The following is a 16,056-nucleotide window of genomic DNA, read 5'->3' on the forward strand; positions in this document are numbered from 1 at the left end:
GGATAGAGTCCATTATATCATGGAAGGCATAGCATGACCACAGAGATAGAAAACAGATTATATTTCATCTCTACACAGGAAACAGAGGGAGCAAGCTGGAAGCTGGGGTGAGGCTCTAAACCCTCAAAGCTTGCCCTGTGATGTTCTGTGCTCTAGCAAGGCGATGCCTCCTAAGAGCTCCATAAGCTCCTCAAACAGAATCACCAACTAGGGCCCAAGTACTCAAATACTTGAGCCTATGTGGGACATTTATTGTTCACATGACCACTTGATGCCCAAACAAAATCGGCTTAAGCGTTTCAGAGTGTTACATAGTTATTTGGTACTTATCAATTCTATAGTATTTTTTAACTTTAGAAATATAATATTTAATGAGCTTTTATAATTAGTATAATATTCAATAATACAGAAACAGAAGTTTAACTGAGCATGGTTTCATGATTAGAATTTATTTTCATTAGTGTGTACTCGTGCTTTGTCATTTAGTTTTTACCTTCCTTTTGGTTGGCAAGTGTTAACTTCCTTTTTTTTTTTTAAATTTTATATTTTATTTACATTTAAGATGTCATGCCCTTTCCACATTTCCCCTCCCTAGAAAACCCCTGTCCCATGCCCCCCTTTCCTTTTTGTTTTTATACATTTTTTTAAAAATATTAATCAAAGGATTTATAAGTTTGGTAATGCTCAATCAGAAGCGTAACCCAATACCCAACCTAGATATAAAAACTATCTTTGACTGGTGGAGACATGTGAACATCTGCCTCCATGCCCCCTCTCTCTTTCTCTCTCTCTTATCACCTAGCTTCTCCTCTTCTTCATCTTCTCTCCTTGCTCCATCTCTTCCTCTCAGTACTCCTTCCCACTTAACTCCTCCTACATATCACTCTTCCTGTTAAAGTAAAACTTTTCCCTCAAAATACAATTAGAGAATACTTATTCCTAATTGTACCAGTGAGGTACAAGATAGTCCTAATACCCAGTCCATCATTTTGTTGACTAAACAGAACCTCTGTCATCTCTTCTAACTAAAACACTTACTTTTGATCCTTGCTTTTTTGGCTTAGAATGAATGTCAGCTGAAAACCATCTACTCAGATCTTTTCTGTCAAAGTAAATAGCCAGGATTGGCTATGAGACTATAGGTCTTCAACCCCATCAGAAATCCAGAATGACTGAGTTAACTGAAGTTATGGGAAGCACTAAACATAACTTCTAAAACTTAGCCAATTTATAGAGACCGCTGAACACCTGAAAAGCCCCTATACTACTGAACGTTGGAGCATCAAATCTTCAGCCTTCTGGCCCAGAATCATCTGACAGACCTTAGTGATGCAGGATTATTAAGGGCTGATTACTCTGTCTAGGCAGATATAATCAGTCGACTATTCTGCATGTGTGTCCTTTTCTGGACACTAATTTGTCTGTAGATGAAAAGAGGCAATTCTTGCCTAGTGGCTGTCACCACACAACTGGAGTAACTCCGAGGATGCTCAATTTCTTCTTAGAATCCATGACAGGAAGCTGTCAGGAGCAGACAGGTCTCTAATCAATATGAACATTAATATATAAATATTTGTAGCGTCAGTTCTATGGCCTTCTGATGTTTTGAAAACCAACTATCCATGTAAGGTAACCTGGACTGTTGTCTGTTCACTCCTCTCAGCTATTTCTAAATAAAATATGGGAAACACCCTAACAATAAACTCAAAGCCATGAATTTGCTATAGTCCCTTAACTCATAGGTTAACCATCCCAAATCAGTTAAAAAAGGGCTGGGTCTAGGCCTATTATACAGGCACAATGCCCATGAGAGTATCAATATTCATCTCATTTTTATATTAAGAGGCTCATACCAATGAAAACCTTAAATTTGAAATCAAAGTAAATTTTGTACCATTTAAGAAATTATAACTTCATCTTGATAATAATTATACAGATTTCTACCAATAGGTTATGGCTATGCAATAAGTCCTAGCTAATCCCCCCTGTTCCAACAAAACCACTACTTTTCCCTAGAAAGACAGACCATTATTAACCACATTAGTCCCCAAGCTCAGGGAATAGGGGCGCTGACTCTTCTTTAACTTCTTCAAGCTGATTAAGGGCGTTGAGATTTTAGAAGAGGGGTCGGAGGAAGAGTAAGTTGATAAGCCTCTGATGCTGTGTCTTCACTGAATCCAGATGGAATTCCAGGACATCAGAGGTTTGGGCAGGTCTGCTCAGTATGCTTGATGAGTAGATACACCAAGGCTGTGTATTCTAAGATACTGCCTGAGTTAGAGTACCTGGGATCCCCGCTTCCTCTGGGTTCTTGGAGGTTGGGGGCAGAGCTGCCATGCAAGATCTGCTCAGTACTCTGGTCCAGACCGGAAGGAACCACCAGTGTTAACTTCCTAACTCAGCTAACAGACTAGGGCCAAGTGTGCTGAGGAGGGGGACTTTGCCTCCTTCTGCTCTTAACATGAAAGGAGCCATGTAATGAAAGTTATGTAAAAGCTATCAAGAATTAAACACTTACTTTGTTGCTATAAGCTAAGTAACAAGGACCTCAAGGAGTTTATTTAGAAAAATAATGCCCAAGCCATTTAAAATACTTGATTCATTAGAAGAAGGTGAATTATGTGTAGTGACTGCTAGAGAGCCTGTTTCTGTGAAGACTCACAAAGCAAGGGCAATAACAATTCCCCAAAGTGGTGCTTGGAAGAATACGCTCATATGCTGTAAATCGATTCAGAGATGTAAAATACTGTGCAAGAAATAAAGACTTCATAAGACATATAAGACTTTAGAGAAGCTATTCCCCACCCCCAACCCTGCCCCAGCTTTCTGTTATTTCTTTTCTTTTTTAAAATTTTTTATTGGTTATTTTATTTATTTACATTTCAAATGTTACCCCCCTTCCAAGTTTCCCCTCTGCAACCCCCCTGACCCATCCTCCCCTCCTCCCTGATTCTGTAAGGGTGCTTCCCCACCCACTCCGCCTCACCGCCCTAGCATTCCCGTATGCTGGGGCATCGGCATCGAGCCTTCACAGGACCAAGGACCTCCCCTCCCATTGATTCCAGATAAAGCCATCCTCTGTTACATATGCAGCTGGAGCCATGGGTCCCTCCATGTATACTCTTTGGTTGGTGATTCAGTCCCTTGGAGCTTTGAGGGGTCTGGTTGGTTGATATTGTTGTTCTTCCTATAGGGTTGCAAACCCTTTCAGCTCCTTCAGTCCTTTGCCTAACTCCTCCATTGGGGTCCCCATGCTCAGTCTGATGGTTGGCTCTAAGCATCCACATATGTATTGATAAAGCTCTGGCAGAGCCTCTCAGGAGACAGCTATATTGTCTCCTGTCAGCAAGCACTTCTTGGCATCTGCAATAGTGTCAGGGTTTGGTGCCTACATGTTGGATGGATCCCCAGGTGGGGCAGTCTCTGGATGGCCTTTCCTTCAGTCTCTGCTCTACTCTTTTTCCCTGTATTTCCCTTAGACAGGAGAAATTCTGAGCTAAAATTTTTGAGAAGGGTGGGTGGCCCCATCCCTCAACTGTGGGCCATGCCTAACCTCTGGATATAGTCTCTACAGGTTCTCTCTCCCCTTTGTTGGGTATTTCAGCTGTCATCCCTGTTGAGTCCTGGGAGCCTCTTGCTTTCCTGGCATCTGGGACTTTCTGTTGGCTACCCCCCACTTGCCTATCCCCCATTGCTACACACCTCTGTTCAATTTCCTGACCCTCTGTACATCTCCCCGTTTCCTCCCACACCTGATTCTGCCCCCCTTTTTTACTCTCCCAAGTCCCTCCCACCCTCTACCTCCTGTAATTATTTTGGTTTTCTTCTAAGTAGGACTGAAACATCCACACTTTGGTCTTCCTTCTTTGTAGGAAAAAATATGGCTGGGGAACCCAGGGTTCCTCCCGCCATGCTGTGGGTAGTTGGCTGGGAACGCTCTGGGTTCCTCCAGCTGGAAGTTGGGCCCGGCTGCTCATTAACTAAAGGCCTCCCCACAGTTCCTCACGGTTCCTCACGACCCCAACACACAAGGAAGTCCTTGGGTTTCCAAAACCAGTTTATTGACATGGCAGATGGTGGGTGGATCTGGATACACACCCCTTAAAACCCAGGGTGGACCTGAGTTAAATAGGGAGGGAAAGAGAGAGGAAGGGCTGGGGAGGAATGCTTATTTGGCTCCACCCTCTGGCCTTCAGGTACCTTATTAGTATGTAAATCTCTCTAGGGCCTGGATCATGCCCTCCTATGTACATGACTGAAGGGTGAAGGTGGAATGGAGATTAGACCTCCTGTTAGGCCCGACACTTCTTCTTGAGCTTCATATGGTCTATGAGTTGTATTGTGGGTATTCTGAGGTTTTTTTCCTAATATCCACTTAACAGTGAGTGCATACCATGTGTGGTCTTTTCTGACTGAGTTACCTTACTCAGGATTATATTTTCAAGTTCCATCTATTTGTCTGTGAATTTCATAAAGTCATTGTTTTTAATAGCTGAGTAGTACTCCATTGTGTAAATGTACCACATGTTCTGTATCCCTTCCTCTGTTGAAGGACATCTGGGTTCTTTCCAGCTTCTGACTGTTATAAATAAGGCTGCTATGAACATAGTGGAGCATATGTCCTTATTATATGATGGAGCATCTTCTGGGTATATGCCCAGGAGTGGTGTAGCTGGGTCCTCAGGTAATGCTATGTCCAATTTTCTGAGAAACCGCTAGACTAATTTCCAGAGTGATTGTATCAGCTTACAATCCCATCAGCAATGGAGGAGTGTTCCTCTTTCTCCATTTCCTCGCCAACATCTGTTGTCTGAGTTTTTGATCTTAGCTCTTCTGACTGGTGTGAAGTAGAATTTTAGGGTCATTTTTGATTTGCATTTCCCTGATGACTAAGGATGTTGAACATTTCTTTAGGTGCATCTCGGCCATTTGATATTTTTCAGTTAAAAATTTTTGTTGAGCTCTGTACCCCATTTTTAATAGGGTTCATTGGTTGTCTGGAGTCTAATTTCTTGAGTTCTTTTTATATATTGGATATTAGCCCTCTATCAGATGTGGGATTGGTAAAAATCTTTTCCCAATCTGTAGATTGCCATTTTGTCCTGATGACAGTGTCCTTTGCATTACGAAGCCTTGCAATTTTATTAGATCCCATTTGTCTATAGTTGATCTTAGAGCATAAGCCACTGGTGTTCTGTTCAGGAAGTTTTCCTCTGTGTTGATGTATTTGAGGCTCTTTCCCAATTTTTCTTCTAATAGATTCAGTGTATCTGTTTTTTTTTTTTTTTTCTGGAGTTTTTTGATTCACTTGGACATAAGCTTTGTACAAGGAGATAAGAATGGGTCAATTTGCATTCTTCTGCATGCAGACAGCCACTTAAGCCAGCACCATTTTTTGAATATGCTGTCTTTTTTCCACTGGATGGTTTTAGCTTCTTTGTCAAAGATCCAGTGATCGTAGATGTGTGGGTTCATTTCTGCATCTTCAATTCTATTCCATTGATCTTCCTGTCTGTCTCTGTACCAATACCATGCAAGTTTTATCACTACTGCTCTGCAGCAGCGCTTGAGGTCAGGGATGGTGATTCCCCCAGAAGTGCTTTTATTGTTAAGAATAGTTTTCACTATCTTGTGTTTTTTGTTGTTGCAAATGAATTTGAGAATTTCTTTCTCTATCTCTGAAGAATTGAGTTGGAATTTTGGTGGGGATTGCATTGAATCTGTAGATTGCTTTTGGTAAGGTGGCCATTTTCACTATGTTAACCCTGCCGATCCATGAGCATGGGAGATCTTTCCATCTTCTAAGATCTTCTTCAATTTCTTTCTTCAGAGACTTGAAGTTCTTTTTGTATAGATTTTTCACTTGCTTGGTTAGTCACACCAAGGTATTTTAGAGAAACTATTTTTAAAGTATTTTCTACTTAGAAAATTTCTAACTAGAAAATTGATCATATCTGATCTAGTTTCCCACTGTGTCAGTGCTATTGCTGACTCTTGGATGATGGTGCTGAGGTGAGGCTGAAACTGTGGTCCTATGGCTGCCTCTCACTGGTCCCTTCTGTCCTTGTCAATGTCCACCTGCTCCATCCCAGGGGTTCTGTCTTGTGTCCTGACCCCAGCTGGCAGGTGCTAGCATCCATGTCTGCTGAAGTTGGCTACTTAGTGTGTCTGCTCCCACCTTTATGCTCCCTTGTTCATTCTGTGACAGGCGTAGCTCGGTTTACCAGGGTGTTCCTGTCAGCACATTGTTTCTAGAGAACTAGCTGAATGAAGAGCACACTATTGTAGCTGATTACTTTCGGAAGGACCTTGTGCTTACTGTTAATCTGTGAAAATGCAGAAAACTTGAAACATAACCCTAGCCTAGCATTGTTGAATATGCTTTTAAGATCTTCTTATGTTTATTTATTGTGAGTGTGTGCATTATGCATTCATTTGCTTCATATCACATTTGTAGGAGTAAGTGGACAACAGTAAGAGCCAATTGTCTTCTACTGTGTGGAATCTGGAGATTTACCTTGAGATGTCAGGCTAGGAAGCAAGTGCTTTTACAAATTGAACCATCCTGCCAGCCCAGTTAGATTGACAAAAGATCATTCTGAGTTACAAAAGCTATCAGTTGGTGATTGTCAGGTTTATTTTTCTAATTCTTTTCTTCTTGATTTCTAGGACGAATAACCTTTACAGAACCCAATATCCAGAATGTGCCAAGAGATTTTGAAATTAAAATGCCAACACTAGTAAGGGAGAGCCCACCTTCTCAGGCTCCAGGCAAAGGCCGGCGTCCGATGGCCATGTAAGCTCCATTTCTCTATATTGACATTAGCCTTTTGAGAGTGTGATGGCTCTAAAGACCCTGTTGTGTAAAACAGAACAATGGTTTATATTCCAGGCAGACCATTTTTGTTCTAGACGTCATCCATTTCAAATCCTATGATGGATGATGCTGGTTGATGGTAAAGGCGGCTGACCTGCACTAGGGTTAACGCTGCCACCACCACGGTGTGATTTGTCAAATATGGAAGTGCAGGGGCTAGTCGTGCCAGCAGTGTTCCCTGCCCCCACATGCACTTGATAAGAGGAAGCAGCCAGATAGTTACATTAGGTCTGGTTAGAGATTTGTGCAGTTAAATGGGGGGTGGGGCATCACAAAAGCAGTTTATGGGGACGTGATTACAGAAGTGGCTCCATGTTTGCTAACAGGGGTCTAATGTCTTCAACTTAAAGTGGGTTTCAGGTTATGTTATTTAGGTTTGTTAGAAATACTGTCTTTATTAGAAATCAGACTTTGCATGTATCTGAGATTTGTCATATTCTAACTGATGATTTTATTCATACTACAGAGATCAAAATAAGAAGGTTTATGGCCTGCATCCTGGGCACGGAACACTGATGGAGAAGGCCTCAGATAAAGGGGTGCCATTTTCAGTGAGCATGCGCCATGCCTTTGTGCCTTTCCCAGGTAAGGGACTCCTTGTTGCTGTGGAGTTGTTTATAGGCACTGAGAAGTCGTGAACTATGAGTAGGATTCAGAGGTATGCATTATGCCCTCCGTCTTTCCTGTGCTAGACGCTGTGCTGCCCCAGTACCACTGTGGTGTATCTCAGTAGCTGCTGTGTACTGATGCTCTCTGTAAGCCTCTGTGAAATGCAGTTGATTCTGCCCATGCTTGTTTGCCTTTGCTTCTCTGTGGGGCCTCACTGGTACTGAAGTGTCTTTTCTCACTTGCCTTGGGATAGCAGGTGTGGGCCCCTCTCTGTGATTTGTTGCTCCTGTGGTTCTTGCTTTCTAATCCTGTCTGCCTGCTTTCTATGACGTGTGTAACTGCTAGGCTAACTTCAGCCTTAAGTCCTACCCACTTGTTTGTCATCAAAACACCTGGAGGTTGTAACCCAACTCCTTAATTACCCTATGATTACTGGGCCCATTTTCTCTTTCTCTTTTGCCAGTTGCTAGTCCAGGTAAATAAAATGGTTATAAGTTCTGTCAGAAACTTCCCTTCCATAATGAACTCACAGTCTGATGAAGTAACTTTGCTGACAACTTTGCTTGTATGAACTATCAGCATATGAAGTCCAGTCTATCGCAAGGAAGCCTCATCGCTGTGTGGTGTAAGGGATTTTCCCAATGAGGACAGAGCATGACTAGATTTAAAAGCCATATTGCTCAATAGTAATTTAGTGTGAAGCATGCTCATGATTTGAAGTTTCCTAGTTGCCACATTGTACAGATTTCCCAAGTTCCAGTATTTGAAAATTCTCATCAGATCCTGCAAAGCACAGAAGACCTTTGACAAAGCAGGTTCATGTTGTTAGAAGGATCATTTTGAAGGATAAACATGTGTGTAATCCACGTTAGTGGCAAAGGGATTCCTGCGTGTGTTCTGGCGCTCATTGGATGCACAACTCCTTTCTGAACTGGCTAGTTCTGCTTGCCTGCCTCATGGGCCCAAGCTATAGTCTCAGTTTCCTCAGATCAGAGGGAACACCCCATCCTGCAGGGTTTCCAGAGGTGCTAGCTTTCAGAAACCACAGTTATTCATATCATCACCTCTTTCCTCAGTGACAGTTCTTCATTGTCTGTTGTTTATTTCATTAAATAATTATTATATATCTGCCAGGATTTCTTTTGCAGGTATACATAGCTTTGGCTATGTGGTCTCTTGACTTTTACCTGAGAGTTATCATTCTGTATATACTTCTGTGTTTGGACTTTTCACATAACATTTTTATATTAAAGGCTTGTGCTTATCAGTAAGCAGTGGGAGTGGGTGGATATTATGGTGCACACTTTGAATCCCAGCAGAGGCAGGCAGATCTGTGAGTTCTAGTCCAACCATAGCTACACAGTGAGTCCTTATCTCAAAACAAAATAAGAAATAGGACTATAACTCAGTTTAACCTGTGTGTTCTCAGTTTGCACCATTATCTATGAGTTTGTTTGCTGAGTCACAGATTAAAATAACCCCAATTGTGTTAGTGTCTGATTGCTGCCTAGTGGGCAGAAGGCTGCCCTTTTGCTTCCCAGGAGTAGCATCTGAGTGTGTCTTGCACACTTGCCTGAGTGTGTTGGGAAGATTTCTGGATGCTGTGAAGAAATTTATTTCTGTCTGTGGGTTTAATTTCCAGTCCTCTTGTGAATGGAATTCAGTGTTTTTATTATTATATTTGAGGTTCTTCTGTCCATTATTTCAGTGAACTTACATATAAAGTTTGTTACGAATTTTCAGCAACCACTCCTGCTCTGTACTAGCAGTTAAAATATCTTCTCCTCCTTTGATCATAATCTTTGTTTTTGTGTTGCAAGTCTTCTTATCAAGTTATTCGTAGTTCAAAGAAGCTTGTCTTATTCCCTTAGTACTTTTCCTCTCCTACTGCTAACTTGATTCTTTTCACTGAATAGCTTTGATATTGTTGAAACAAAAGCACTCTTTTTTTTTTTTTTTTTTTTTTTTTTTTTTACAATTTGGAATACTCTTGAGTATTTAATTAATAGAGTTTGGAACGCCCACATAATCATAACTGCTAAAACTTTGCACTTATTTGCATAACGAAATAACATAAATCCAACAAATTAAAATAACATTCAAGAATATGAAAACTGAACTAAAAGATAACAACTTAAGAAAGATAAAATTGTCTGACTGTGTCGTCTCTCTTTTGAGGGCACAGAGAAGCTAATTATGATATTAACTATGATCACTTAAAATACAAAGTTACTCTTGTTTAAAAATGAATAGTTTTTTTTTATAATTAATAGAAAAGGAGATACACATTTCTTTTTTTTTTTTTTTTTATGAAACATTACCAATGCAAAAGGTAATTAAATATTTCCCTTTAATTTTTTTTATTAGATCTTTCATTTACACTTCAGATACCATCCCGTTTCCCCATTCCCCCCCCCCTTAGAAAACCCCTATCCCATGCCCCCTTTTCCTTTTTGCATTTATACATTTTTTTAAGAAATGTTAATCATAGGCTTTATAAGTTTGGTATTGTTCAATCAGAGGTGTAACCCACTACCCAACCTAGATATATCAACTATCTTTGACTGGTGGAGATACATAAACATCTGCTTCCCTGTTTCCCCCCTCTATCTCTCTTTCATCACCTAGCTTCTCCTCTCCTTCTTCTTCTCCTCTTCTTACTCCTTTTCTTCCTCTCAGTACTCCTCCCACCTTAGCTCCTCCTACACATCACCCTTCCTGTTAAAAGGAAACTTTTCTCTCAAAATACAATTAGAGCATAATTATGCCTATTTGTACCAGTGAGGTACAAGATAGTCCTAATACCCAGTCCATCCTTTTGTTGACTAACCAGCACCTCTGTCATCTATCCTAATTAAAACACTTAGTTCTGAACCTGGCTTTTTCCTTGGCTTTAGGATGAATGTCAGCTGATGACCATACACTCAGATCTTTTCTCTCAAAGTAAATAGCTATAAGTTTTCAACCCCATCAGAAATCCAGAATGACTGAGTTGACTATAATTGTGGGAAGCACCAAGCATAGCTTCTAAAACTTAGCCAATTTATAGAGACCTCTGAACACCTGGACACTCGCTCTACTTCAAAACGTTGGAGCATCTGTTCTTCTGCCTTCTGGCCCAGGATCATCTGACAGACCTTAGTGCTGCAGAATTATTAAGGGCTGATTACTCTGTCTAGGCAGATATAATCAGTCGACTATTCTGCAAGTGTGTCCTTTTCTGGACAGTAATTTGTCTGTAGAAGGAAAGTGGCAATTCTTGCCTAGTGGCTGTCTCACCACAACTGGAGTAACTCCAAGGATGCTCAATTTCTTCTTAGAGTTTAACATAGGAAGCTGTCCGGAGCAGACAGGTCTCTAATGAAAATGAACATTAATACTGAAATGTTTGTCATGTCAATTCTAAGGATTTCTGATGTTTTGAAAACCAGCTATCCATGTAAGGTAATCTGGACTGTTGCCTGTTAACTCCACTCAGCTATTTCTAAATAAAACATAGAGAACACCCTTATAATAAACTCCAAGTCATGAATTTGCTATAGTCCCTTAACTCACAGGCTGACCATCTCAAATCAGTTAAAAAAGTTAAAGAAGGACTGGGTCTAAGCTTTGTATTCCTAAGTGTGTTATACTGGTACAATGCCTATGAGAGTAACAATATTCATCTCACTCTTATATCACTAAAAAGCTCATGCCACTGAAAACCTTAAAATTTGTAAACAAAGTAAATTGGTGCCATTTAAGAATTTATATCTTCATCTTGATATTAATTATACAGATTTCTACTAATAGGTTATGGCTATGCAATAAACCCTAGCTAATCCTCTCTATTCCGACAAAACCACTACTTTTTCCTAGGGAGACAGCCCAACATTTACCACCTTAGTCCCCATGCCCAGGGAATAGGGGCGCTGACTCATCATTAGCTTCTTCAAGCTGATTATGGGCGTTGAGATATTAGAAGAGGAGTGGGGGGGAGAGCAAGTTGACAATCCTCTGATGCTGTGTCTTCGCTGCCTCCAGATAGAATTCACGGACCTCAGAGGTTTGAGCAGGTCTGCCCAGCTTGCTTGTTGAGTAGATACATCAAGGTTGATCATTCTGCAATATACAATTCTCAAAACAAATTTTAGTATCAAGATAGGTTTTTTTTTTTTTTTTTTTTTTTTTTTTTTTTTTTTTTTTTTTTTTTTAAAGAGGGCTGACATTTTATTAAGAATGTTGGTTCTAACCGCTTTTCTATTTTTCCCCTTTTATTGGATATAATATTTACATTTCAAATTTTATCCCCTTACCATATTTCCCCCACCACCCAGGAACCCCTTATCCCATCCTCCCTCCTCCTGCCTCTATGAAGGTGTTTACCCACCTACCCCCAGCCTCCCTCCCCACCCTCAGATTCCCCCCCCTCAGTGCTCAGCCTTCAGGGTACCAATGATCTTGTCTCCCACCTATGCCCAACAGGGCCATCCTCCCCTACATATACAGCTGGAGTCATGTGTCTCTCCCTATGTGCTCCTGGGCTGGTGGTTTAGACCCTGGGGAGCTCTGGCTGGTTGGTATTCTTGCTCTCCTCACAGGGCCACCAGCCCTTATGGTTCACGGTTCCTTCAATTTACTCTCTGACTCCTCCATTGGGAACTTTGATCATATTAATGGATAGCTGTGGGTACCTGTCTCTGGGTATGTCCGACTCTGAGAGACCTCTAAGGAGACAGCCTTATCAGGCTGCTGTCAGCTTTCCCATCCTGACATCCCTATCAGCGTCTATTTTTGATGACTGCCTATGGAATGAATACCCAGACACAATGGTCTCCCTACAACCCCCCCTTCAGATTCTGACCCACACTTTGTCTCCATATTTGCTACCTTGGTTATTTAGTTACTCCTTCTAAGAAAGACCTAGGCATCCTCACTTGTTCTTTCTTCTTCATGAGCTTCATGTCGTCTGGTAGTTGAATCTTTGTTGTTTCAAACTTTTGGGCTAATCTCCGCTTATCAGTGAGTAAATACCATGTGTGTTCTTTTGTGATTGGGTTACCTCACTCAGGATGATATTTTCTAGATCCATCCATTTACCTAAGAATTTCTCGAATTCATTATTTTTAATAGCTGAGTAATATTCCATTGTATAAATGTACCACATTTTTTGTATCCATTCCTCTGTTGAAGGGCATCTGGGTTCTTTCCAGCTTCTGGCTATTATAAATAGGGCTGCTATGAACATAGTGGAGCATATGTCTTTGTTATTTGTTGAGGCATTTTCTGGGTATATACCCAGGAGTGGTATAGCTGGGTCCTCAGGTAGTGCTATGTCCAATTTTCTGAGGAACCGCCAGACTGACTTCCAAAGTGGTTGTACCAGCTTGCAACCCCACCAACAATGCAGGAGTGTTCCTCTTTCTTCACATCCTCGCCAACATCTACTATCACCTGAGTTTTTGATCTTAGCCATTCTGACTGGTGTGAGGTGGTATCTCAGTGTTGTTTTGATTTGCATTTCTCTGGTGACTAAGGATGTTGAGCATTTCTTAAGGTGCTTCTGGGCCATTCGAGTTTCCTCAATTGAGAATTCTTTGTTTAGCTCTGTACCCCATTTTTTAATGGGGTTATTTTGTTGTTTGGCATCTAATTTCTTGAGTTCTTTGTAAATATTAGATATTAGCCCCCTATCAGATGTAGGATTGGTAATGATCTTTTCCCAATCTGTTGGTTGCCGTTTTGTCTTGTTGACAGTGTCCTTTGCCTTACAGAAGCTTTGCAATTTGATGAGGTCCCATTTGTCGATTCTTGATCTTAGAGCATAAGCCATTGGTGTTCTGTTCAGGAACTTTTCCCCTGTGCCTAGGTATTCGAGGGTCTTCCCCAACTTCTCTTCTAATATTTTCAGTGTACCTGGCTTTATGTGAAGGTCCTTTATCCACTTGGAGTTGAGCTTTGTGCAAGGGGATAAGAATGGATTAATTTGGATTCTTCTACATGTTGACCTCCAGTTGAGCCAGCACCACTTGTTGAAAATGCTGTCCTTTTTCCACTGGATGAATTTAGCTCCCTTGTCAAATATCAAGTGACCATAGGTATGCGGGTTCATTTCTGGGTCTTCAATTCTGTTCCATTGATCGTCCTTTCTGTCTCTGTACCAATACCAAGCAGTTTTTATCACTACTGCTCTGTAGTACAGTTTGAGGTCCGGAATGGTGATTCCCCCAGAGGTTCTTTTATTGTTGAGAATAGTTCTCGCTATCCTAGGTTTTTTGTTATTCCAAATAAATTTGTAAATTGCTCTTTCTATCTCTATGAAGAATTGATTTGGAATTTTGATGGGTATTGCATTGAATCTATAGATTGCTTTTGGCAGGATAGCCATTTTTACTAAGTTAATCCTGCCAATCCAGGAGCATGGGAGATCTTTCCATCTTCTGAGATGTTCTTCAATTTCTTTCTTGAGAGACTTGAAGTTCTTGTCATACAGATCTTTCACTTGCTTTGTTAGATTCACTCCAAGATAATTTATTTTATTCGTGGCTATTGTGAAGGGTGTCATTTCCCTGATTTCTTTCTCTGCCTGTTTATCCTTTGAGTAGAGGAAGGCTACTGATTTGTTTGAGTTGATTTTATATCCAGCCACATTGCTAAAGTTGTTTATCAGGTTTAGGAGTTCTCTGGTGGAAGTTTTAGGTTCACTTAAGTATACTATCATATCATCTGCAAATAGTGAAATTTTGACTTCTTCCTTTCCTATCTGTATACCTTTGACTTCCTTTTGTTGTCTAATTGCTCTAGCTAAGACTTCCAGTACTATATTGAATAGGTAAGGTGAGAGTGGGCAGCCTTGCCTAGTCCCTGATCTTAGTGGGATTGCTTCAAGTTTCTCTCCATTTAGTTTGATGTTGGCTACTGGCTTGCTGTATATTGCTTTTACTATGTTTAGATATGGGCCTTGAATTCCTGATCTTTCCAAGACTTTTAACATGAAGGGATGTTGAATTTTGTCAAATGCTTTCTCAGCATCTAGTGATATGACCATGTGGTTTTTCTCTTTGAGTTTATTTATGTAGTGGATTACATTGATGGATTTCCGAATATTGAACCATCCCTGCATTCCTGGGATAAAGCCTACTTGATCTTGATGGATAATTGTTTTGATGTGTTGTTGGATTTGGTTTGCGAGAATTTTATTGAGTATTTTTGCATCAATATTCATAAGAGAGATTGGTCTGTAGTTCTCTTTCTTTGTTGGGTCTTTCTGTGGTTTAGGTATGAGTGTAATGGTAGCTTCATAGAATGAATTGGGTAGTGTTCCTTCTGTTTCTATTCGATGGAATAACTTGAAGAGGATTGGTATTAGGTCTTCCTTGAAGGTCTGAAAGAATTCTGCACTGAAACCATCTGGCCCCGGACATTTTTTGGTGGGAAGATTTTTAATGACTGTGTCTATTTCTTTAGGCGTTATGGGACTGTTTAGGTGGTTTATCTGCTCCTCGTTTAACTTTGGTACCTGGTATCTATCTAGAAAATTGTCCATTTCCTCCAGATTTTCCAATTTTGTTGAGTATAGGCCTTTGTAGTAGGATCTGATAATTTTTTTAATTTCCTCTGTTTCTGTTGTTATGTCTCCCTTTTCAGTTCTGATTTTATTAATTTGAATGCTGTCTCTGCGCCCTTTGGTTAGTCTGGCTAAGGGTTTGTCTATCTTGTTGATTTTCTCAAAGAACCAGCTCCTGGTTTTGTTGATATTTTGTATAGTTCTTTTTGTTTCGACTTGGTTGATTTCAGCCCTGAGTTTGACTATTTCCTGCCGTCTACTCCTCTTGGGTATACTAGCTTCTTTTTGTTCTAATGCTTTCAGGTTTGCTGTCAAGTTGTTGATGTATGCTCTTTCCACTTTCTTTTTGTGAGCACTTAGAGCTATGATTTTTCCTCTTAGTACTGCTTTCAATGAGTCCCACATGTTTTGATATGATGTGTCCTCATTTTCATTTAAATCTAAAAAGTCTGTAATTTCTTTCTTAATTTCTTCCTTGACCAAGTTATCATTGAGTAGAGTATTGTTCAGTTGCCAAGTGTATGTCGGTTTTCTGATGTTTTTGTCCATGTCAAAGACAAGTCTTAATCCATGGTGGTCTGATAAGGTGCTGGGGATTATTTCAATCTTTTTGTATCTGTTGAGGCCTGTTTTGTGACCAATTATATGGTCTATTTTCGAGAAGGTACCATGAGGTGCTGAGAAGAAGGTGTATTCTTTTGTTTTAGGATGAAATGTTCTATAGATGTCAGTTAAGTCCAATTGGTTCATAACTTCTGTTAGTTTCATTGTGTCTCGATTTAGTTTCTGTTTCCATGATCTGTCCATAGCTGAGAGTGGGGTGTTGAAATCTCCCACTATTATTGTGTAGGGTGCAATGTATGCTTTAAGTTTTAGTAATGTGTCTTTTATGTATGTGGGTGCCCTTACATTTGGGGCATAGATGTTGAGAATTGCAAGTTCCTCTTGGTACATTTTTCCTTTCATGAATATGAAGTGTCCTTCTTTATCTTTTTTGATTACTTCTGGTTGAAAACTGATTTTA

General features: G+C 40.3%; 1 protein-coding gene across 1 annotated transcript in view; it reads left to right on the forward strand.

Moving 5' to 3' along the window:
* Polq (DNA polymerase theta) overlaps positions 1-16,056 on the forward strand; it is a 109,721-nt gene that overhangs the window by 79,098 nt on the left and 14,567 nt on the right. The window contains exons 23-24 of the mRNA XM_034515555.2: positions 6,670-6,796; positions 7,344-7,462. Coding sequence (XP_034371446.1) covers positions 6,670-6,796; positions 7,344-7,462 — 246 coding nt within the window. The remainder of the gene's footprint in view (positions 1-6,669; positions 6,797-7,343; positions 7,463-16,056) is intronic.

The sequence above is a fragment of the Arvicanthis niloticus genome, chromosome 12 (assembly GCF_011762505.2).
Source record: "Arvicanthis niloticus isolate mArvNil1 chromosome 12, mArvNil1.pat.X, whole genome shotgun sequence".
In the NCBI taxonomy this organism is placed as follows: Eukaryota; Metazoa; Chordata; class Mammalia; order Rodentia; family Muridae; genus Arvicanthis; species Arvicanthis niloticus.